Source organism: Prinia subflava, chromosome 18 (genome assembly GCF_021018805.1).
Source record: "Prinia subflava isolate CZ2003 ecotype Zambia chromosome 18, Cam_Psub_1.2, whole genome shotgun sequence".
NCBI lineage: Eukaryota > Metazoa > Chordata > Aves > Passeriformes > Cisticolidae > Prinia > Prinia subflava.
In genome coordinates, this window is record NC_086264.1 from 12,876,855 (window position 1) to 12,901,751 (window position 24,897).

Below are 24,897 nucleotides of genomic sequence, written 5' to 3' on the forward strand. Positions count from 1 at the left end.
ATCCTGCAGTTCTGGTGAAATTCTCTGTTGCTTCATCATGATGATAACTCCGTTCTGTAAAATTTATTGAAATTGGACTGGAGGTTGATAGTTGGCTTGGAAGGATGGAGGGACATACAGGTTAATACCTGAAACTGAGTGTATTAAAATCAAAAATAAACATATTCAGGTATGAGAGTAGCAATGAGTATCTTTTCTCAGAGCCAAGCTAATGGATTTTTCAGGTGAGAATTATGATGAACTATATAAATACTTTTTAAATGTACAGAAGCTGGCTAGGTCAGGTCTGAAGCACAGTTTCATATGTACATAAATAAATACAGACATAGACATAAGTAAAAACCCATGTATGCTGCTCCTTGAAGCAAATAAGTATAAAATATACCAGAGAGGAAATATTTAGTGAGGTAGTTTGAAAAAATGCATATTGAAAAAAAAGGAGAACAGAAGTATTCTAAACCTAAGTTAAGAAGGGTCAATGAAAATTTACACTGTGTGGTCTGACAAAAGTTGGGAATTCTGAAGTCCACAAAAAAAAAAAAAAAAGAGGAATGTGACAGTTAGATGGATTTTGATTATGATGAACAGACAAAAAGTTTCTGAAGTTAATCTGGAGCTTGTGGAACAGACCCTGTTATCTGCAGAGAAAAGCTAGGCTTGGTTCAGTTGAGATGAATGCAAACAGCAAGATTAAAAACATCTGTAAAATAAGGAGAGAATGGAAGGATACTTGTGGAAAGTTGTACTGATGTAAAAGAGAAAGCAGCTTCTGTGTGACACCAGAATTGTGGAATACTTTTGTTGGTTCTTTGTGAAAGACAGCTTTTTTCAGAACTGAGGGGAGATACTGTACTGGGAGGAATATTTACCATTCTCAGTGGGAAGAAGGGGAGAGAATGAAAGAAGTACCTTGGGAAGTTTTTCAGCAGCATTTCCCCAGCCTCACTGCAGCTGCCACATCACAACACCCTTTGTTCTTACAATGGTTTGTGAGGGAGAGCAGCAGCCACCAGCAAAAATACAAAAAAGCAAACATGGCAAAAAAGAGTCTGAGACCTCCCAGGACCTCGCTTGTCACTGTTATTTTAACTCTCCCTGTCCTTCCACAGGCTGCAGAAATGGAATGCAGGTCACCAGGCAGTTTTTGCAGGCTCTGATCCCTAAGTAAACTCACAGCAATAATCCCAAAGGATTCTACAAAGTACCCCTCACAGGGTGAATTATCTACCCCTCACTTCTGGTAGATAATTCACCCTCTTCTTTTCCTTAGTTAAAAAGTTCTGTATTTTTTAATGCCGCTGCTAAGGTCAGTCTTTCACCTAGGCTGACCTGGTTTACAGGATGCTTTGTGTGTGCAGGTTCACATATCTCTGCCACATAACAGAGCCAGCTCTGGGGCTGAAGGCAAGAGGTGTTGGAAATGTCAGTGCTGGGAGGAAAAATTGCAAGTTTTCCTCACTCATGGTTTGCCTCAGTGCTTGTAAAGCATAAAAGTGGCCCATTTCACAGTCTGGAGCTTTTGCAGGCAGATGGAGCTTTTTTGGTAGAAGTCAAGAACCCTAAATTGATACAGATGGTCTCTATTGCTCCCTGTCTTTTGTAGAAGGATAGAAATAATGGCTCTGAGCAATCACATTACTGCTTTGCAGGTGGATGAAGTTTTTTGGTTCATCTAGCCACAAGCTAAACAGCTGAAAAGGGGAATGCACACAAAGCTTTCTCCTGCCTTGAAATAAAGAAGGAGCAATTCACAACTTAAATCCATTCCTCATGTCTTTTTTCTGTTTGCCTTTATCATCTCCTTGATATGTTCAGTCAAAGCAGCAGGGAAGGTTTCAGGATGTAAAGAGTAACTCAATCCTCTCAAAGGACAGCGTTGTCACTCATTTACTGGGATTTCTGATACAGTTTGAGGATGAAATGATTTAAAGTGAAACTGAGCCAAGTCTCATTCCATGCCGTGCTCTTAGGCACTACCACAGAGCACTGTCAGAAGGCTGTATTTTGGTTTATAACACATCAACATAGATTTATATGTATTTATACACGCATATATGTCACAGAGACAAAAGCACACAAAAAAAAATACACAAATCAATTTAAAGAACCTTTTTTTAAATATACTTCAGAAGATTTGTGTGAATGTAAACATTGGGGAAACTTGTGCAGCAGAAGTCACTGTAGGCACTAACATTTTGACCTCTTAAATAAAACTATGCAGGACTACATCTTTCACTGGAAATGAAAAGGATGTTTAAAAATTTGTGGAATTTTGATTACTGCTTCTTAGCCTAGCACAAAAGATGCTATAAATTGCCTAACAGATTTGTGCATGAGACATATTATATATGACACCACACTATTGAGTTCCACCTTTTAATGAATGGCTACCTGTTAAAAATTTTATAGGCAAACCAGGAATCTCTTGCCATGTAGCCTTAATGGATGGAAATAATAAGGAAATCATCAGTTTACATATATGAAAGCAATAGTTTCTATATATTGTTAATAGCACTTGTATGGGTAACAATGCTGATAACCTATTAAACCCATTAAAATCTTTGAGTGTTGTGAAAGACAGAGAACTCTGTAAGAAAAAAGGCACAAAATATCCTTCTGCACATCCAGCTGGATGGAATTCCACATTTCCACATTCATTCTGACTATAACCTCATGTTCACAATGTGAAAATAGAGCGCATAAATAGCTGCTCTGAGAATAACCATATCTCAGAATGCTGTGGGCAGCTTTAATAAAGTTTCACTATGTTCCACTGACCCTCATTTCAACTGATTTAATGCAGCTATATTCTAAACAGATTAAAAGGTTCAGATAGTTTAGGAATTAACATGTCAGGTTAATAAAAACACATTGTAAGGTGCCCATCTGTGAGCATCTTCCTTACTTTTCACTGATACAGTTTATTTTGTACAGAGCATTAGAATAAATAACACAGTATAGTACTGTATTATTAATACCTCTTTTTTTTGGTATTAATCTGTGCTTAAGTGCCAAATGTTGATGCTGTTTAAATGGTCTCTTCCTATGTTTGAATACTGAAGTGCTACACATGTGAACTGCCCAGCCAATGTCCCGATCCACTGTAACATAAGTGAGTAAAATGCTGGCATGGACCAAAACATTTTCCAACATAAACCCGAAAAACAGCAAAAACAACAACATGCAAAACAAACTGGTGCTTGGACTTTATCCACCACAGAAAGAGAACTTAAAAGACAAATAGGCAGAGAGGAAAATGCAGTCACAGATAGATTCCATTTTGATATCTTCTCAAAAGTTCCAGAGTGAATAATTCGAGGTGACAGTCAGGTAAAAGGATTTTATTGTGCCAGTCACAGACACTGCACAGTTCCTGCCAGCCTCAGAACAGCAAAGCCACCTGTGCATTTCCAGCCAGTTGTTTTGTGTCATAATCACATCCACATCCTTGTCAGAGGCAGATTCACCATCCAGTGGATCTCAGTTCACAGAACATCACAGTTACACTCACTCCATCCCTCAGTCACCTCTGGAACTGGGTACAATGGTGCACATGTCTGAATTTGTGTGGAACAGTCACTGGGCTTCCTGGTGTAAAAGCTTTGTAGTGACTTTTCCTGTTTATTCTGAAATGGTGTGAGAATCCTTAATTTTCAGTTTATGCTGTCTTTATGGCTGCTTCGGTCTGTATTGTGATTGTTTAGTTCTTGGTTTTTCCACTGAATGCTTGTTCCGTTCATGGGCACTGAAGTCACCAAACTCTTAGACTGGGAGCAGCAACAGCAAAGACAGGACTGAAAATGAATAAAAAACAAACAAACAATAAATAAATAAAAGTTAAGACAAATCTCTCGGTTCTATGCAGATTGCCAGCCGCATTTTTCATTCAGAAATGACAGATAATTCTAGCTGAAGGGAGTGCTAGCTATATTCAGGGAAATTTTTATCCTAGGACATAAATGATATTTGTGATTGAACCTCACAATTGCAGTAAATTAGGGCCAGCCTGTGCCTCTTATTTACAAAAACTTTCACAGTATGAAAAGGGAAAATTTTTTTCTATTTCATGTGCATGTCACATGCAGATAAATAGTATTTACAAGAACATGTCCATCTCAGTTTACACTAATGAGGACTATGTCAAACTTATTTATTGGTTTAGTATTTCAGATAAAGTGGATAGTTTCACTTTCAGCTTGGTACATGTGTTATGTGAACTTCCAGCTGCTAAACCACACAATTTATATTTTCATTCCTTTGCATGCCTCTTTTCCGAGCTGTTAAAAATAGATAACAGCCAAGTGGTTCAATACAGTTAGTTTAACTGGACATAAAATCTTACCAAGAAAAGCTTACCTGGAAACAGTTTTTAAACTTCTTGCTCACAAAATACAGAGCTATGGGATTTATACAAGAGTTCATGGTTGCCAGGTTGATGCTGATGTAATCCAAGGGCAACAAGAAACTAGGCAAGAGGAAAAAAACATTGAAACAGTTCATAAGTACAGAAGCACCCGTGTTCCTTGTGGTTACAGCTTCTTCTGTCACACAAACTAATTCTCTCTTACCTAACTCAGTCTAATCTTGTACCATGCCATGTCTATGATAGCCTGGCTCACAGATGGTCAAAAAATCCAGAGCAAAGTGATTGAAATTATGACAGACAACATTTGTTTAAATTACGCTACCCCATTAAAACTGAAACTGCTAAAAGTGGGTGCAGCTTAAAATTAATAAGCACCACAGCTGCATTGCACAGTGACATCCCTCATAGAAATTATAAACATGCAGCTAAGAATATTTTTTCAGTACAAACTGTTGGCACAGGAAATGAAGTACCTGAGCAGTTCACATCTGCTGGGGTCTTTTTCATTGTATACCATTTTCTTCAAAATCCGGCTCAGATGGAGGGGGAACCAGCAGAGAGCAAAAATCACCACTAAGCAGAAAACTGTCTTGGCAACTTCTCGGCGCTAGACAGAGGAGATAAGAATGAATACTGAGTGCCCAGTTCATCCTGGCAGGTGATTGGAGTCAGTAATGTTGGCAGCAAAGTCAGTAATCGAGGTAAATTATGAAAGGATTCCCAAAGTGAAGTTCCAGACTGCCTGATGGATGCTCTTTTGTTATGGGGTTTGTCATGTTCCTCAGCAGAACCTGCCCACCACTGAGGCTGGAGCAGCTGGGCACACAGGTATTGCCTGGAATTCTGGAATTCAAATACCTGTTGCCAGGTATTCCATTGCTGGAATACTGCAGGATTCTCTCTGATACATTGTTCTGTAAAGGGACACTGGCCAGTATCTTGATTTTGCCGTGTGATCCTTACTGTGAGATCTTGATGTTCTCAGGTAAACAGTTCCTCCGCAAACATTTTAGGAATGTTGCTATTACCACTTAATCTTGTAATACTTAGGAAATAATTGCAATGTGATGGGTATTTTATGTGGCTCTAGGGAGTTACAGATGTTTTAGTGGATTTTTGGCAATGTTTAGTAGGCATGGGTTTGATAAAGAGAAGCATATGAAGGGGTAAGGATTCCACTGTAATGTAACAGTGACAAGCTCTGCAAGGCTCTGTCTTGAAAGAACTGGAAATGAGTGATGACAGTGTTTAGTTTTTGAATATGACCATTATAGTTTCATCTTTTTAATTAGAGCAGCTTTTATCAAAGTATGAAAAGAATTGTGATTAATGTGGACAAGGATATGGGGAAGGAAAGGGGAAGGGAGGAAGGGAGGGAGGGAGGGAGGGAGGGAGGGAGGGAGGGAGGAAGGAAGGAAGGAAGGAAGGAAGGAAGGAAGGAAGGAAGGAAGGAAGGAAGGAAGGAAGGAAGGAAGGAAGGAAGGAAGGAAGGAAGGAAGGAAGGAAGGAAGGAAGGAAGGAAGGAAGGAAGGAAGGAAGGAAGGAAGGAAGGAAGGAAGGAAGGAAGGAAGGAAGGAAGGAAGGAAGGAAGGAAGGAAGGAAGGAAGGAAGGAAGGAAGGAAGGAAGGAAGGAAGGAAGGAAGGAAGGAAGGAAGGAAGGAAGGAAGGAAGGAAGGAAGGAAGGAAGGAAGGAAGGAAGGAAGGAAGGAAGGAAGGAAGGAAGGAAGGAAGGAAGGAAGGAAGGAAGGAAGGAAGGAAGGAAGGAAGGAAGGAAGGAAGGAAGGAAGGAAGGAAGGAAGGAAGGAAGGAAGGAAGGAAGGAAGGAAGGAAGGAAGGAAGGAAGGAAGGAAGGAAGGAAGGAAGGAAGGAAGGAAGGAAGGAAGGAAGGAAGGAAGGAAGGAAGGAAGGAAGGAAGGAAGGAAGGAAGGAAGGAAGGAAGGAAGGAAGGAAGGAAGGAAGGAAGGAAGGAAGGAAGGAAGGAAGGAAGGAAGGAAGGAAGGAAGGAAGGAAGGAAGGAAGGAAGGAAGGAAGGAAGGAAGGAAGGAAGGAAGGAAGGAAGGAAGGAAGGAAGGAAGGAAGGAAGGAAGGCAAAAGGTGAGAGTTAAAAAGACAAGCATTTGTAAATTGTGGCATGAAGTCTTCCTGCAGCAGCCAGTGTGAGAAGCCTGGTGGGCGTTGCATTTTAGGATGGGAAAGGGTGGATTCCCCCAGCTCCCAGTACATACCACTCCAGTTCTACTGGGTGGAGTAGCCTGTGTGTGGCCCTAGGACACACTGTGGTGCAGTCCCAGGGCCTGATGAGGGGAAAATTGGAGAATCTGCACAAGGGGAGGATTTTTCAGTCAGCCCTGATCTGGAATGAGCCAGGAGAAGAGGAACCTCTGTGGGAACCCACTCTGAGGCAGAGAGGACTGCTTTAGAGATTCACATCTGTCAGCATGGAAGCGGAAAGAGTGGAATTTGAGGGGCTGATGTTAACGCAGGGGAAAAGCTCCAGATTGTTTTTAAAATTTCAGTTAAGCATTAAGCATCAGCCAGTGCTGCCAAACCAGCAGAGACCTGACGGTTCCGTGAGCGACTTTGTTCTGTGATCATTTGTTTGTTCTCTTCTCCTCTTGCTCTTTTCAAAGCAGCTACAGCAGTGCTACTGCAACACTGCAGTAACCCTGAGAAACAAAATCCCCTCTTTGCTAAACTGGGTTATTCTACAATATATAAAGGCAATGGAATTGCTTTTTGTATGAACCTTCAGTTACATATCAAAGAGTGCCAAAAGGAGGGAGGACCCATGGAGTCATGTCTTTATACAGAAAAAGAAACAATTTTTGGCAAATCTTTGTAGTTAAATTTCAAGGCATTTAGCCAGTAGTGATTTGAGGTTAAAGAGAAGGAAGGCACAACTGTCAAAATAAGAAACAAAAGGGTTAGTTTGCAGAGCATACTGTCTTTAATGCCTCCTTATACTATGATTTAGTCTTTTGTTCCAGGTTTAAATGTGAATGCCTTAACATCACAAATAACCCAAATCCTCTCTTTCTACTTCTGTCATTTCCTGTATTCAAGTACGCTTTGAAATATTTCTAAAGTAACCCACAGAGAGAAGAACAATACTTTCAAGCATTGGTGTTTCTAATATATTTACCTGCTTCAGGTGTTCACTGAGAGCAATTCTCAAGTTGCTGTTTCTTCTGTTTAACATTTCACAAGTCATTAGTGTATAAAAGATGGCAGTACATGCCAGTGGCATGCAGAAATAGAAACCAAACAGCCACCAATCCTTTGCATCTTTGTAGAACTGTGGATAAGGAAAAGAAAAGAGCAGATATTTTCTTATGATTCAATGTAAAATACCACAGAAAGGTCTTGGAAAAGCATGACAGTACACTGGTATCTGTCTGCTTATTGTTGATCTCTTTTGACCAACATCAAAATAGGAATTGTGGCAGTGTTCAGATTTACAGATAGCCTGCCTGTACCTTTGTTGCAATCTGTCTTGGGTTGGAGTTAATTTTTTTTTTTGGATTTTGCTTTCTGAACATTTATATTCATTCATGAAAAGTGGAATACAGCTGCATGAAAAAGGCACGCCAAAATGTAAACAGTGTCAGCCTGAGATAACGAATCTCACTAAAAGCCTGTCTCGGGAAATGCCATTTACCTCTACAGCTTCTGTCCTGATTCCAAAAAAGGAAAATTCAAAATGTCTTGTAAGTTTAATCACCTTTTGTTATCAGTGAAAAGGTTGGCAGTTGGTTTGCTTATGTCCTGGCAGATAGGAGCCACTTCATAAGTGTTTGTGTGATATGTGCAAAGCTCAGGATGGCTTCCAGTGGTACATTACTTTTAACCCCTTGATTGCAAATTCCCCCATTTGCCTTTTGTGACAGGACACTGAGCTATGGATGGAACAGCAGCACTTTGCTCTGTGTAATTTTAACTTTTAGCTGTGATGGAAGCAGTGCTGTAAGCTAATACATTTACATATTGTGGGAAATGCTGCGTTTGAGAAAACATTTAAAATAGCTTTTTTTGTGGAGGATGGTGTTTTCAGACTTCAAAAAATTCTGTATCTTGGTTTTTAACTTTTATGCTCAGCCAGAAGTATGCACTGAAATATGGCATTTCAAATACTTCCTGTGTCTAGGTTATTAGTTTAAAGGGGATGTGTCACTCTTTTCCCCAGCTTGTTTGTTCCTAGAGGATGTGCTCTCGTAACATCACAGTTCCCACACCCAATGTCAAAATTCTTATGCCTGAGGATTTTATGAATCCTGTTTGAAAAACTCAAACTTCTGACATCGTGTTTACATTTAAAAACAAACAGCACTAAACTTCGAAAGATGAGAAGAAGTTGATACAATTCATATACTGCTGTTTAATAATGTTACTTTAAAAATCTACTTCAGTTACATTAGAAAGTTGATTTTTTTAAAAAAAGGGAATGCTTTTGATTTTTTTTTCCCTCTGCCCCAACACAGCTGCATACAGACTTTGCTAGTTTAGATTATGCTGCTGGTTTCTGGGCCACAATCCCACCTCACTCTGGGACACCGTTGTGTTGATTAATTTGTTTCCTCCTCCTCCTCATTAGCCTCCTCCCTGAGGAGGGGCTCCAGTCTCCTGCCCTTTCCTTGGGGGCAGAATTTCCCCTCTGGGAGCAGAGCTTTGGCCAGCAGAAAACCAGCAGAACAATCTGCCTCGTATGTGAAGAGTTTGTACTGAGGGCAAGTGCAATTACTGCTCCTTCACAGAGAAAAGGATTACAAATGCATGGAGACAATTATCTTTTCCACTAATTCCTCCAAGCCACACTAGACTCCCACTGGCTGGGCAGCACAACAAATGTGTAGTACGTGAATTTATTGGGAAAACTCCGTGTCCTGTGGGTGTCCCAGGTCCACAAGCACTGCCTGTGAGGAGAACACACGAGAGGTCTGTGTCACAGCCCCAACCAATACATCACTTCTGCATGAGGAGTCGTAAAACCTCCTCTAAAATGTCTGTAAATGATTAATTGAGGAATCTGAGTTTCACAAAGCTTACATCAAAGCACAAAAATGGGTTGATTAAAGAGAAGTAGACATTCTTTTGTTTGTCTTGAAAGCCCACATGGAACTGGTTTTCTACAGGAAATGTGCATTTTGAACAAGTTTCCTAGTGCACTCAGCCTCTTGGGAACTGTGGTCTAGCATGAATGTTTTAAATCTTTCAAAGATAGTTTTAAACAGGAATAAAGCTCCCATTAAAAACAAAAGCTAACAATAAATCCTTCCTGAAGTTTAGTAATTGTTTATTGTGGTGTTTGTGGTAGTAAATACTATAGTTAAGGTTAAAATGGTATTTGCACTTTAATCTCATGTTAGTACTTGCAACACAGTGAAACACAGAGCTCTCCATTTTGCCTGACACATCCAACATTTTCTCTCAGCTTGGACATAACTGCTGGTTTGTTTCCTTAAAAATCAAACTGCTGTGGGGAGATTGGCACTTCTGAATTATACTGAGCAAGTAAAAGATACAACTTTCTGCTAGGAAAACAAACCAAGCTATTCTACTTAGAACATTAAGAACAGAACAGAACTCATTAAAGTTAGCATGACTATGGAAGACCTGGACTTTTTGAGAAAAGGGAAAACTATTCTTTTTCTTAGGGAGAGAGGAAGTGAGGATTGTCCAGGCATATTTGAGAAGAAAAACAGCCATTAGAGAAGGGAAATTTTGCTGCAGTGTGTAATTCATAAATCACAGTCTTATAACTACAGTATCTACAGTCATATAGGCTGTGGAGAAACAAAAAATATAATAGGCTCTGGGAACTTCCACTCCATCTTTACCTGCATTAGGGAATTCAGGATTTCCTTTTGTCTTCTCTTTCAATTATCTCATGCTCTTTTTGCCATCCCTATAGTCTGTGTAACCCTACCAAAGTTGGGGATGTTCCTCTGAAAAAAATAATCATCCACACTTTTTATTTGCTAAAATTCCTAGCTCCACTTTATCCTATCCTTCTCAATTCTAGGCCCAGTTATGTTCTGGTCCAATAAAAGGAGAAACACCAGACATTCAAAAAAGAGAAATTTGTACTCTATTATGAAAAATTCTAGTCTAAAAGAACACACCAAGGTTTTTCTCAAGACTTAAGACCTGGTGCTATCTGCCTTCTCTGCAACAAATCCGAATATTACTCTTTCATTGCTGGGTGAATGGTACTTGGCCTTTCTCTGGATTCAGACATTTAAAAATCAAGATATTTTCTGATGGTGAGGCCAGGTGGAAAAGCACTACATCCCTATGCAGCAGTCTGTTGATTCTGTAGTGCCTCCTCAGCTGAGCTGCTTTGCAGACCTCGATGGGGCACTGAGAGCTGTTAAATCTGCAGGAGCACAGAGCGCAGGGCAGGAAACGTGCCTGGAGTGTCTCAGGCACTCCTCTTGCTCTCCAGCTTCTGTGTCTAATTGCAGCTAACACTGCACAAACACCTAGCTGGAGGTGTGGGTCTGTCAGCTTTGGAGTCATCATTTCTTGCAAACGAAAGGATTATTTTTTATTTGACTTTAATACGTCTAGTATGGCCCCACCCTTTTCTTCATGTGCCAAGAGAGCTGACTGCTGCATGCAAAGGGATGACTAACCACGGTAAAACACGTGTTTTGACATTTACAAGCTCCAAGGTGTTGTACCTTGAAACTCAGAACTTTTCAAGGCTCTGGCTACCCTGGTACATCTCTTGATTGTAGTTTAGGCAGGTCTGAATTGCAAATGAAATGAAAAGAAATGAAAATGCTGTAAAGCCCCATTTAATCTCTGTGGCTGAAAGCAGAGACAGGTCTCTGTGAACACAGGATCCTCTTTGCACCAATACACATTAGAATAGTTTAATGCATGACTAAACTCTTATCAGCCAGTGCCTGAATTGTCTAGCCCATGTGCTGTGGGTCCCAAAAAAGACAAGGCAGGACGTTACTTACCAACATGAAATCGTTGGTGGGTTTGAGCATGCAGGTAACGTAGCTGGCATCCTTGTACCTGAAAGGCACCACAGCAAAGCCAATCGCCTCTGGGATGGCCAGGATGAAGGACAGAAGCCAAATGGAGAAAATCTCAATAGCAGTGATCATGGGGATTCCAATCCCCTGGACACGGCTCCAGGACGCCACTGCTCTGTACCTGAAAGAGACAGGCGTGGGTTTCCAGCCCGCAGGTTCCTTCTGAAAAGATCGTGGTTCAGTGTCACATGGCAATAAAATCCTAAAGCTGACATCTGACACTTGCATTACTCGTTTTTTCTGCCTATTCCAGCACCTCTGCCAGCTGTCAACTTACCTAGGACATAATAGGGCACATTGAGGGGTGGAGAGCAGAGAGCAGTGCTCCTATTTTTCATATCACTCTTCTGCTTGGGTGTGGGATTGGGCGGAATTCTGCCTAAAGTAGGCAGGATTTGTGAGAACAGACTATACCTTTCACTAAATAAGTGCCATAACAGAGGGATGATTTCTAATTAAAGTAGGCAGGATTTGTGAGGACAGACTATACCTTTCACTAAATAAGTGCCATAATAGAGGGATGATTTCTAATTAAAGTAGGCAGGATTTGTGAGGACAGACTATACCTTTCAGTAAATAACTTGCCATAACAGAGGGATGATTTCTAATTAAAGTAGGCAGGATTTGTGAGGACAGACTATACCTTTCACTAAATAACTTGCCATAACAGAGGGAAAAAAGCTTCCAGGCACAGAGCCATTCTAACAGACACAAAGCATCTATCTCCTTCAGCTACCTCAGCTGCAGCAGCAGTGCTATCCAAAGTGATGAAATGACATCCTTGTCTTCACTTTTCTCCTTCAACCCATTTCTTCATCAAAATCATTGTGCCCAAGACATAAACAAGAGTAAAAACTCAGGCAGGGAAACATCCTTCCCCTTAGTCACACTCGAGCGCTGTTTAGAAAAAGAGTCACACTGCCGTCACCATCGTGACTTCGAGTTTAAAAATGCCTGAGGGGCATCTGAGGCAAGCTTCCTCCAAGGGTGAATGGCTGGCTGTGTGTCAGCCTCTTCAAACCCTCTCCACGTGAGAGTGGCCATTGTTCCCCTGGGCATGCACAGTTAAACCTCAATGCAGGGAACTCACTCCAGGGGGGTTTCACAACAGGATGGAGTTAGCACAGGGAGCTCTCCTGACAGCAAAAATAATCCTGTTCTAACTTAAAGATGTAGTCTGCAACAGGGACAGCAATGACTAAAAGTATGGAGCTCTGGATTCACTCTGCCAATTGATTCCACCTTTGCTGTGTCATAGAATGCAATAAATAGCGACCCAAAATAATTACAAACAAGAGAGCTTTCAGAAGCTTTGTTAAAGCAAGAATTAACTCGCCTGCGGACCAGAAACAGTCCAGCTGTGACAGCACACTATTTCATATTTCTCATTTTCCATTCTAGAGAGCAAGCCTTAGCTGATGTGGGATTTTGTGTTAATGTGCCCAGTTTCCAGTGTCCACCCTAATTTATTGAAGGTGCTCTGAGCTTTCACGGTGATTGAACCTAGGTGCAGTTCTTGTTAGCCAATATCAGAATGTGGCTCTATACATCTGTTTTCTAACACACATCCTCTGCAAACACTTACTAGAGTAGCAACAGATGATAAAGAATATGTCCTTGGCAAAGTGTCTAAGCTAAGGGGGGAAATTAAATAGTCTGAGACTGATCCCATACCAGACTTTATACTCAAATGGAAACAGGATTTGGTTGTTGTGAGGATTAGCAAATCAGTCCTTGTAAAAATATGTGTGCATCTACAAAAAGGTAGCTTCAGCTGACTCATCTAGTGAAACTGCAGCTGTCAGGATTCTCTAACAATCTCTAACAATCTATGATTTATTCCATCCCTGGGATTTCATTTAATGCTTGGCAGATATTGTTTGGGAAATAGTATTCTTTTTGTAATTCTCAGACTCAAAAAAATGTCTGTTAAAAGAAGTTGAAATAATGCTTTACCAGAGCTTTTAAATACCTTTAAAAATAGGTAAAGTTCATTAGTCCAAGGACTTAATGTTATACTTTGAGCCACAAATGTGGTGCTTGGCATTAGCCAGAATATAAAAGACCAGAATCTAAGTTATATCTATATCGTAATCTGCTAAGAAGACCACACTTAATGCTCCCAGATTTAGGAAATCTGCACGTGCAAGAACAGTGCCAAAAATGTAAAACATACTGTACCTGTCCACACTAAGGGCACACAGGTTAAGGACTGTGATTCCCACTGACGCCTTCTGGATAAAGGGGAGGAATTTGCAAAGAAACTGTCCAAATTCTGTGTTCCCAAAAGGCCACTTCTGAGCAAGGAGCTAAAGAGAAGATACAAAACAATCAGAATATTTAAGCAGCAACCCAGCAAGTACCAAACAGAAAGGCCTCCATTGGAAAGATGTGAGTGACTGAGGTTTGGAGCAGTATTTCCACTGAGGCATTTACATAATAAATATTAGTAGTCATTCATGTGCACAGTTGTGAAGAATTAGCATATAAATAGTAATATTTGCAGCTATAACTGTTAAAGCTTTGAACATGTATTTGAACTGAGCTTTGATAGGAAGTATACACACAAAATACAGGACACAAAATTATTCAGGATGATTAAATTTAGGACTGGCTGCAGAGTCACAGAAGATCACCCTGTACTTGTGCTGACAATAAAATGGCAGATTACATTTAATGTAAGTAAGTGTAATAAATGAAAAATTATTGAGTCCATACAAAGTAGTGAGCCCTAACTTAGCCATTTTAATTCAGGTGAGGGATATTTCAGCCCTCATGAATAATTCTATTGAAAAACAAAGTCACCAAACCTTCTCCCTGTTGCTCTACCATTTTGTTCTTCTCTAAGTCGCTGCTGCTGAGACTTTCTCAGCAGTAGGAAATTCATGTTTTGAGAGTTATCTTTACAACCACAAGGACTAGAAATATTTTTCAGTAAAACCTTAGGTCCTGGAACACACTTGTCTGGTAGAAGTGGGTGTATTCTAGCTGTAGAATTAGAAAAACAAATTCTGGTTCTATCTGAGGACTGTAGTATTCAAAGTAAACATTTTATTTCTATTTAAATTAGAGTTAAATTGAAGCATGCTAATAATCGCCACCTTTAGCAATGCAAATATTAACTGTGGGAAGTTCAAATTCACATCTGGCTTTATCTCAGTTAAGGTGGGTGTTACCTTTTTGTTTTTTCATAGCATGAGTTTTTCAGAGAACTTTGCTGTAGTGTATGGATGTTTATCATAAAATTCTACCTAAGTAGGAATGAATCTTCTCCTCATAGTCCTGCTGTGGATTTTTTGCACCCCCTCTGTTTTATAGTCATTCATCACAATGCTGAGTTCTTGTGATTTGCAATAGTGTAACAAACGTTTGCAGAGCGTATTCTGAATTTTGCCTAGAACTCTCATATGAGGTTTTAGTTTTTATTAGAAAAAAAGTTGATAAAAGAAGGGATGATCAGGTCCCATAGTAACTGAACCATGTTGTAGTCATGTGGAATTTCAGCTGCAAACTCTTGGCTGGGTTTGGTTAAAATCAGAGTAGTTCTAGGGCTGGGAAGGCTAAATTATAAATGGCACTGCCAGGGAAGAGCAGCTCTAGCAGACTTCTGTCAATCCACTGTGCAAACCAGAGCCCCAAACCCCATTTATCACCACAGATCACACTTTAAAAGGCAGCTGAGAGCCCCCTACTCATTTTTTCATTTCAGTGGCCCGACTGTGGCTACACACCAGCAACAGAAACGCACGAGCACTTTGTAGTGGCTGCGAAACTGTGTCACTACAAGTCAAATATTAGCTTCAAAAAGAAAAGTGTTGTACCTGAAAAAGGTTCCCTAACTCATTACTCCTCCCGGGGAAGCTTTACCATGCTTGCAGCATGTTCGCTTCAACCCCACACCCCAGGATCCTTTTTTGAGATGAAAAGTGTGTTATTCCTTTTGTTTCTTACACTTGCCACTAATTGAACTAATATCGGTACCAAATCATTAGACATTCTTTTCAAGTGGGTTTTAATCAAAATCCCTGGGAACAGAAAGGAGGTTTTTTGATTTCAAGATTCACTTTGCAATCATTTCTGGGGGTGTAGTCCATTATCACTCTGCATCAGCTATGCATTCATTATTTCCCCTTGGATCAGGTGCCAGGTTTTTTCTTCTGTAGATATCTTTAGTCAGCAAATCCGATCCTGTCTTTAGTTTTACTAATTTTTGCATCAAAACAAGTCCATTTCCCTCTGTTCTGCCCTAGCATGGTATAGAAGTTTCAGAAGGAAATAATACATTTATTTTGTATTAAAAATGAACCCAGGAATTTAATTTAATTAACGCTGATTTACATAGGTACAATACAAGAACTGGAACTACTGTCTTGGAGTTCTTTTGCATATTTTAATATCCAAACAAAATTATTATAAATTCTAGAAAATTACGTTTTTCTCTCAAGGCTCTAGGATAGAAGAAATCAGAATGATTGGTCCTACTTGTGTCCCAGTTCTCTATGAATTGCGGGAGTGGATTGTGCTTTTGCAAACCCACTTACAAAACCTCTGAGGTTTCAAAATAAGACATGTGGCAAAAGGAAACGCACTTTTCCCTTGTGTACTTTGCAGCTTGGGAGAATTTCATCCTGTGGTGCAATTCCTGAGAAAAGAGCGTGGTCAACACGTATTTTTGCACTGAAATCAGAAATCAAGGCTGCTCTTTAAAAACTCAGCAAAGTGACCAGACAGCCACAGCTTCCCTGAGCATCCTCCCTCCTCTGCTGCTTTATATGGCCTCTGTGCCCCGAGCTGCAGCTGAAGACAAACAAGACATCAGCACTGAGAACATTCCTTTGCAGTGATTTTTAAATGTCACCCCGCTGATTTTATTCTGCTGCTGCTGTTTCCTAACCCCCCTCAGTATGGCACAAAACATCGAGTCCCACTGTGCATCCCAATTTATATTTAGTCTGAAAGGGAGAACGTTGTAAGCCCAGCACGAGTGCTGGCCAGAGCATGCTCCTGTGCATGCTCCTGTGCATGCTCCTGTGCATGCTCCTGTGCATGCTCCTGTGCATGTTCCTGTACATGCTCCTGTGCATGTTCCTGTACATGCTCCTGTGCATGTTCCTGTACATGCTCCTGTGCATGTTCCCGTGCATGTTCCTGTACATGCTCCTGTGCATGCTCCTGTGCATGCCCCTGTGCATGCTCCTGTACATGCTCCTGTGCATGTTCCTGTACATGCTCCTGTGCATGCTCCTGTACATGCTCCTGTGCATGTTCCTGTGCATGTTCCTGTGCATGTTCCTGTACACGCTCCTGTGCATGCTCCTGTGCATGCTCCTGTGCAGCCACGGGGTTTATCCCGTGCCAGGCTCATTCTGTGCCTGCAGGGAGAGGATGGCCCTGGAGCTCAGCCCAGAATAGATGGACTTGGTTGGGTGCTGGAGATGAACCAGCTCGGAGCTGCTCTGTTAAACCCTTCAGCTCAACAAGTGCAGGTCAGGAGCTCCCCTGTTCCCCACACACAAAGCTTGCCCCTCACGCTGCTGCCATCCAGGACACTCTCCTGAGGTTCATGGCATTGAAATGTTCTGTGGAACTGCTGGAACAACTCTGCCACAGCCGTGGAAGAAATCAGATTCGATTCTGTCTTCAGGAAAAATAGAAATACCTTCATTATTCTGTGGCTTAGTTACACTTTTGCAGTAATGGAGAAAGGGACCAGCCAGCAGATTTCATCTGTATAGATACGATCCAGTTGTGTGAGTGACCAACACCTCCAAACTGGGGAGCAGGGGTTACAAAACCAGTGGAGTCTGGGGTGGTTCTCTTTCCTTGCCACATAGCCCAGAATTAAAGATAAGGGAAATTCTTTTGGTTTTGTTACATCAGCACATTGGTTTTGCTGGGTGTTTTATTTTTCTTTTTTTTTAAGGCTACTTTCCTCTAGGAGATCTTGAGCTGTCTTGATAAAACTCTATCTTAAATTGTGTTCTACAGTTATTTATGCTCTTGTCTGCTTCAAGGCATGGACCAGATGAGGTATCTCATGTTTTGGGTGGAATCCAGGGGATATCTGGCTCAGCACAGAAGTTCTAAGTTCTGTACCACTGAGTTGACTGCATGAAGTGACAGAAGATGGTGATTGTGACTGAAGTGTCTCACCTATCTCTGATCTGGGAGATTGCTTAGGTAGGAATAAGGATGCACTGAGTCCTCAGCAGTGGCATTTTGGTTGTGGTGACTGAAACAGGACCCTTCTGCCCCCATGAAATGTCGTAGGGTAAGAATTCATTGCACGTTTTCAAGCCTGCCCCTTCTTCCTAAAACCCATATATACAGGGGAGGATTGCATTGCTGGACAAAGCTCATCCATTTATTGCTTCACAACTCAGCTGTGCCCCACCACTCTGCAGGAAAGAGAGTGCAGAGGACCACAGCCTGTCTCTGAGTATTCCTTCCCACTGCTGAAGTGAAAAACCTCCCATTTTGAAAGGACAGTGACTAGAGGAAAACAAAGAGTAGAGGAAAAAAAAAAAGAACTAGGGTAGCTTTTATAATGCAGGGCATGAGACCAGCACTGAGTACAGGTGAGATGATTGTTCAAGCTTCTGCCAGCTTTGGGATCATCTGTTTATTTCCTTATACTTAAATTCACAACCCTGGCATGGCAGAGAAATCCCACTGTATCTCTTCAACTCTTGTTGCAGGAAATACATTCCTGATTTGCTACAACCAAGAACTGTCTTTTTTCCACTTGGGATGGATAAAAGACTGACTGGTTTTCTTCCTGGAAGGAAGAAAGGTTATGTGGGGATGCATGAGAACCATCAAAGACATTTTTTACTCTGGATTTCCCTGCCAAAGCTTTTTCTGCTATTTTGCTTATCTTAACCCTGCTGAGTAAAGGTGAAAGTGGCAAAGGGTCTCATGCCATTCACTGAATGCCTACAGTGTTTTTCTCCTGCTCAGGCAGCTATGGAAGGGAATGTATAGTTTTTACACAAGGGAAAATAGATTATACTTCAAGAGATCCTGAAAAGTAAGGAAACAAATGCCCTGGTTTTGCAGCAGAACATTCTGTATCAAGTAAAAAAGGAATCCTGAGTTTTAGGCTCTTGTTAAAATGCTTATATTTATTACAAAAATCTACTTAGAAGTTAAACATTCCTAACAACTCTAGGCATCTCCCCTGTGGTATTTTTGCTGTTTACAAAGCAGGATTACTTTCCGTGGTGTTGGCTATCTTCCCATCGTGTCAGGTAAACTGTTTCTCAAGCTGGCCTGCTCCTCTTCAGGGAAATGAGCTGCAAGGTGTGCTGATGTGCACGGTGATTTGTTTAAAGGAATTTTTTCAATCCCTGGGCGTAATATTTCTTTTGTTATTCTTCCAGCTGTGTTTGCTTTTGTGTGTTGCTAAAAAGAGTGACAGGATTTCTAAGAAGTTACTGCAGAACCAGTAAGCCCTGGATATGCGCAATCAAAACAATTCCTTGCTATCAGCAGAGTTCAGCTGGTTGAGAAATGAAGACATAAAACACACTAAAATATCCTCTTAAACCTAGAGTCCCTAAGTACTGTACACTGTTTCAAATCCACAGGGCAGCAAGGCAGGCATGAGAAGCTGATGAGGGAGGAGCTGTGCATTGATGGGAACATTTCTCCCACTCCCCAAAGAACAGCCATGAGTTAAAGGCAGAGTGGATCTTGAATTAAGACCTAGAATATAAAATCTCTTCCTTAACTGCTACCCCGGTGTGCACATTAAACACTGTGGTTAAAGTGAAATGATTTATCTGTAATTTGTACAGCTGGAAGATCAGAACCAGGTGCTGCATTTCACCATAGAAAATATCACAGGATCACAGAAGGACCAGGCTGGAAGAGACCTTCAAGATTATCAAGTCCAGCCCATGCCCAACACCTCAGCTAAACCATGGCACCAGTGCCACATCCAGTCCTTCCTTAAACACATCCAGGGATGGTGACTCCACCACCTCCCCGGGCAGGCCATTCCAGTACTTCATGTGAAAAACTTCTTCCTAATATCCAGCCAATATTTCCCTTGGCACAGCTTCAGACCGTGTCCTCTCCTTCTGGCAGTGCTGCCTGGAGAAAGGGACCGTTCCCCCCTGACTCCACCTTTCAGGGAGTTGTACAGAGTGATCAGGTCACCCCTGAGTCTCCTTTTCTCTGGTTAAACACCCCCAGCTCCTTCAGCTGTTGCTAACAGGGCTTGTGTTCCAAACAAATCAAACAAATCCAAACAGATCATAAAATTTGAATTAATTCATGGGAAAAAATTCTCTCTATGTGCATATATTACATTTGTACAGAGGCACTGGGAGTCTATATTGTCCACCCAAGCAGGAAGAAGAGGCAGACAGCTTATTCTGTAAGCAGCTGAAAAATGTGACAGGATCACCAGCCCTTGTCCTTGCAGGTGACTTTAACCTACCAAACATGTCCCGGGAAATGCCCGAGGCCACACTTTGGTTAAGAGCTAGGGGCTGCATGTCTTTAATTGGAGATACACCACTTCTTGATGGAAGTGAGGCCTGAAAGCAAAGGGGTTATTGCAGAACAAAAAGGAGTCGCACTGTTTCCTTGAGTGGACTATTAATTGACAAAAGAGCGCTAAACAGAGGGGGAAGCCCAGAGAGCCGCCCGGGCACTCGGAGGAGCTGCAGCTGGAGCGGATGGCGCTGCCCTACCTTGTACACGATGATGGGGATATCAATGACGATGTAGATAAGGTCTCCCAGCGCTAGGCTGGCTATCAGCGCGTTGGGGCCGTTCCTCATGCACTTGTTCTGGTAAATGATCCTCAGCAGAGTGGCGTTCCCAACCATCCCGATGATGAAAATAGCGCAGGACACCACGGTGTTGATGTATTTGAAGGTTTCGGCGATTTTAGTCTGCTGGGAGCATTTGACAGTTTGGTTGGACACGGGCGGCTGGATGGTGGTGAGGAGAATGCTGGACTCCATCCCTGAGAAGGTGGAGGGAGCATTTCCCGAGTCGCTCCGGTTGGAAAGGTCCCTGTCAGGGCTGTCACCGAGCACAAATCCCGGCACCAGCAGCAGCAAGGAAACCCTTAAACACAAGGATTCCATTCCGAAGGCCCCAGGGAGCAAATTCAGTGATACAAGGGTTGCTTTTTCTTCAATATTTCAGTGAGATACTTCTCACTTTTTCACGTGCAGAGACAAACTGTAAGCAAAAAAAAAAGAAAAGGAGCACATAATCAGTACAACAGGTACTCCAACATGTCCTGTTTCTCACTTAGGGAGGGTATCTGAAAGTTCAGCCCCTGCAGCACATGTGTATAAACATATAAATATATGTTTATTAACATTTATACTCACTGTGCTGCTCTGAAATCTGATTATCCCCATTACCTGTCTGACAAGAGGCAAACACAAAAAATTCCTTAAGTAAGTGAGAGCTTACGCAAATGAGATCCCGCAAAATCCCTGCTAACTTAAGACAGAACTTGTATAGGGATGGGAAAAAATGAGGTGGATGAAGTTCTGTTTTAAAATACAGTCTTGCAGGGAAAGTCGACCCACCTCAGAGACTGCTGAATGGTATTTTAGCTAAAATAAGAGCTTATTCTTTTTTCTTGAAAAAGAAAGGCAAAAGCGCTACATTAAAAATTAAAGGTAGTAAATCCATCCATTTTCTCAGTATTTTTAATGTGCTACAACACTTAGTCTTTATATTATTTTTGTCTGACTTATTACCTGGATTTCAAATGAAAACTGAAAAGACATGTATTTCAAATCAAAATCTGGACCAGATCCAAAATCCCTAAATATTAGGAGGAGGATTTTATAGTCCTAGGATAGACCTCTGGCCAGGATAATATCTTCAAACTTTATCATTTGGTCCTGAATGTAATTGCAACTCATGCTCAGTGCTTAGCCACAGTGAAGTCAATAATAAAAAAATAAGCTCTTTAAGGATAAAGAATACTTGGTTTAATATTCTAAGCAACAACTCATGACATTTCCAGGTGTGGAAGAAAGCATCATAGAGTCCTGCCCTAGTACGTGACTGCTGCCACAGGGTTGTAGATACCAAATCTCCAGTGAGACCAGGGATGCCACTTAAATCCATTTTCCTGAAGCCTTGGTTTAATTTAAGATTATGATTCTTTTTTTACACGGCTTATATCTGCAAAACAAGGCAAAGTGCTGCAGTGTTGATAAAAGAAGAGTAGAAAATAAAGTATTTATAACTTTTTGATTTCCAGGGACTCGCCTAAAAGTATTTGGGAGGATCCTTTTAAATAAATGAATCTTAATTTCATTCCCTGTGGGGCTGTTAAATCAGAGTTTATAGCAAGACGTTTACCAGAGGAGGGAGAAAATTTACTGATAGTACTTGTGGAGCATCCACAGTATAAATATTTACTGGTGTTACAGGCTGCTGCAGTCGACTGCTGCGTTTGAGATCAGGAACTGCCAACTGCGAGTTCCCGTGGACTTCATTTCAAACTTTAATAGTAAATCTTTCTTGGATTAATTCAATTAAATGCTGGTTATGAGGGTATCTCAGGGCAGCAGAAGTTTCAAGTTCACTTTAAGTTTCTAAATCTTACCAGGAACAACAGAGATGTTTGACTGAAATTCTTTTCAGGCAAGGATTAATACTTGTATTATTTCCTATGACTACAGTTCCTCAATTTACAAATGGGAAATTTATTAAGTGGCTTTCCCGAGTAAATGTTATAAAGCTATGAACAGACCCACAGCCCCACGTTTCAGTAGTTCTATTCGTTTCCTCCTTACTTTGGGAGCCTTTTTGTGAAAATTTGATGTATGTGTCATACAAACATGATGGCAGCATGGCAGTCATGCTGCCAACATGCAAAGCTGGGAACAAAATTGCCAGTTACCATCTCTTCCCTCTCCCGGAAGAAACTTTTCCCTAAGAAGCAAAACCAGAAAGTTTTTAATAGGCTTATATAAAACTACTATACTTACTACTACTTGGAAATAACTACTGAGGGTACTTTTTAATAGATTCCTGACAGCCCTTCATTCCTCTGTGCGTATTTTTAAACTATTTATCTTGCTGCAGAATATAACTGCAGCCTGCCTGGTACGAGGAACACACTGGCTCGCTGATAACTTTCTGTGGTGAGGGGATCTGGGATTGTCCTTTTTCACCTTGGGTAGCTGCGGGTGCTCGGTGCCCGGTCCGTGTGGGAGCCTCCCTCCACCCTGCCTTGCTGTACCTGTGCTCCGGCAGTGCTGCAGGAGCAGCCGCGGGCTCACGGAACTCAATCCCTCACCTGCCTGGGCTACCAAGCCAGGAAAATTCCCGTGCCGAGCTTCACTGGAGACCGTACTAGGGGAAATGAAATCGTTCCGAGTATTACAGACCAGCTAGAGCGTTCACAGTGCTCGATGAGCGTAAAGCAGGATGTGGACAGGAGCAAAGGAAGCGGAGCAAGGCAGAAAGGCACTGAAGGGAACAGCGCCGGCAAGGGGGATTCTGCGGGCTGCTCCCAGCGCTGCCGGGGAAGCTGCTGCTCCTCCCGGGAGAGAGGAAACGCTCCTTGCACCGCCAGCGAAGGATCGATTCCAACACGCACCGGCAAAGCAGTGCTGCTGCCCTGCAGCCTGTGCACAGAGCCTCCGGCAAGATCCAGACACTGTTAAACTTCATGGAACAGCAGTTCCCAGGCTGCCTTGAGCCCGTCTCTTGTCTCTCCCTTCTCCTGTCTCACACCGCACACAGAGGAGCACCACAGGCACGGAGTGCCCGGGGCCGTTCCCAGCGCTGCGGAAGGTGCCCGCGGCTCGGGCCGGGCTGTGCCGGCCGTGGCACCGCGCCGGGGCTCCGCAGCATCCCGCGCATTCCCCGCTCCGGGGCTCCGCAGCATCCCGCGCATTCCCCGCTCCGGGGCTCCGCAGCATCCCGCGCATTCCCCGCTCCAGGGCTCCGCAGCATCCCGCGCATTCCCCGCTCCGGGGCTCCGCAGCATCCCGCGCATTCCCCGCTCCGGGGCTCCGCAGCATCCCGCGCATTCCCCGCGCTTTCCCCGCTCTGGGACTCCTCAGCATCCCGCGCATTCCCCTCGCCGGAGCTCCGCAGCATCCCGCGCATTCCCCGCTCATTCCCCGCTCATTCCCGGCGCTGCGGTCCCGCAGCATCCCGCGCATTCCCGCCCGGCTCACCCTCATGCTGGGGCTGCTGGCGCCGCCGCCTCCGCCTCGGAGAATTTCTCCGGAGTGGCTTTTCCTGGGATAGCCTTTCCAGATCCTCCTGCGCGCGTCTGACTGGGTGGAACAGAGAATCCCCACCTCCGCCGAATCAGTGAACGACAGAGACAGACTGAAGAAGCCGGAGCGTCCCCTGTTCTGTGCCCCCTCCCCCAGTTAAAACAAACCTCCCGGCCGAGCGGAGCCCCTGCCAATGCTGAACACAAAGGCAGCCTCCGGGCACAGGGGAGCACGCAGCTCTTTAACTCCTTCCTGCCTGAAACCGAGCGCGGTGCTTTGCTGGGCTCCTCCGAAGCACAGCCCCCGCTGTAGCTGCTGCTGCTGGCACGCAGGGTTCTCAGCAAGGCTCCCTACCTGATCCCACCGCACGGATCGAGCCGTGAGCAGGACGGAAATCTGATTAAATACACCGCTAATGCTTCGTCTGTGCCTCGGGGCTGCCGGGATCACACTCTGAGACAATCAGGAAAATTGTGTGAGAGTTTCAAAAACGCTGGATCCGTAAACAGAAACTGCTCCCGAGTGAAAATTTCTCTGATCCATCCAGGACACACCTTGCTTTAGTTGCATTTACAAGGATAATAAGAGTGTGGCATTTTCTGTACTTCCTATCTTTCCTATTACTGTTCGTTGGTCAAGACAGAGGTGCAAAAAATTTTTATCAGAAAAAGTGGAAAGTTCACTTATACCTAACAATATTTTCCCACAATGAGAAAAAATGCCAGTGTATCAGAGGGAGCAGCTTGTACAGGAAAGAGTTTCAAAATCCCTTCTTTCACGCTAGCAAGTTGATGAAATTTTGAGTCTTTTGTTGAATCATTTCAGGTTTTTCATTTCCTGGCAAGTTTTCATCTGCTTGTACCACAGACATTATTTTCTAAACATATATGGGCTTCTTCTGAATAAAAAAGGCAACCTTCCTAAATAAGATGTAGAAATATGTCGTCCTAAAACCGCAAAAGCAGACTGATAAGAACAATAGAAAATTAGATGCTAGTGGCCTGAGGAATTAAAATATCTGGCACTAAATCCCCTGGGAAAATTTTTTAACTTCTTCAGTTTTGCATAGTTAAAAGTATGATTCTGTAATATGCTTGAAATCATCTGATAAACCTTGAACAGGAAGAACCAGCATGTGAATCGACTGGATGAGCAGTGTTTTATTACTTCTAGAAAGTTACCTCAGTTAAATGAAGCGTCAGGGCAGAGGGGCTTTGAAGGAACGTACACGTTCAGGCTGGGAATCACAAGGAGCCTACTG

General features: G+C 42.5%; 1 protein-coding gene across 1 annotated transcript; it reads right to left on the bottom strand.

Moving 5' to 3' along the window:
• Window positions 1-1,871: 1,871 nt before the first annotated feature.
• On the bottom strand, window positions 1,872-23,831 carry EDNRA (endothelin receptor type A). The gene is made up of 8 exons (XM_063415011.1): window positions 23,592-23,831; window positions 20,115-20,613; window positions 13,594-13,721; window positions 11,335-11,533; window positions 7,509-7,661; window positions 4,840-4,973; window positions 4,357-4,465; window positions 1,872-3,794 (listed from the first exon to the last, which is right to left on the bottom strand). Exons 2-8 carry the CDS (start codon window positions 20,514-20,516, stop codon window positions 3,654-3,656), a joined length of 1,266 nt encoding a protein of 421 aa, XP_063271081.1. The 5' UTR covers window positions 20,517-20,613; window positions 23,592-23,831; the 3' UTR covers window positions 1,872-3,653.
• Window positions 23,832-24,897: the final 1,066 nt, after the last annotated feature.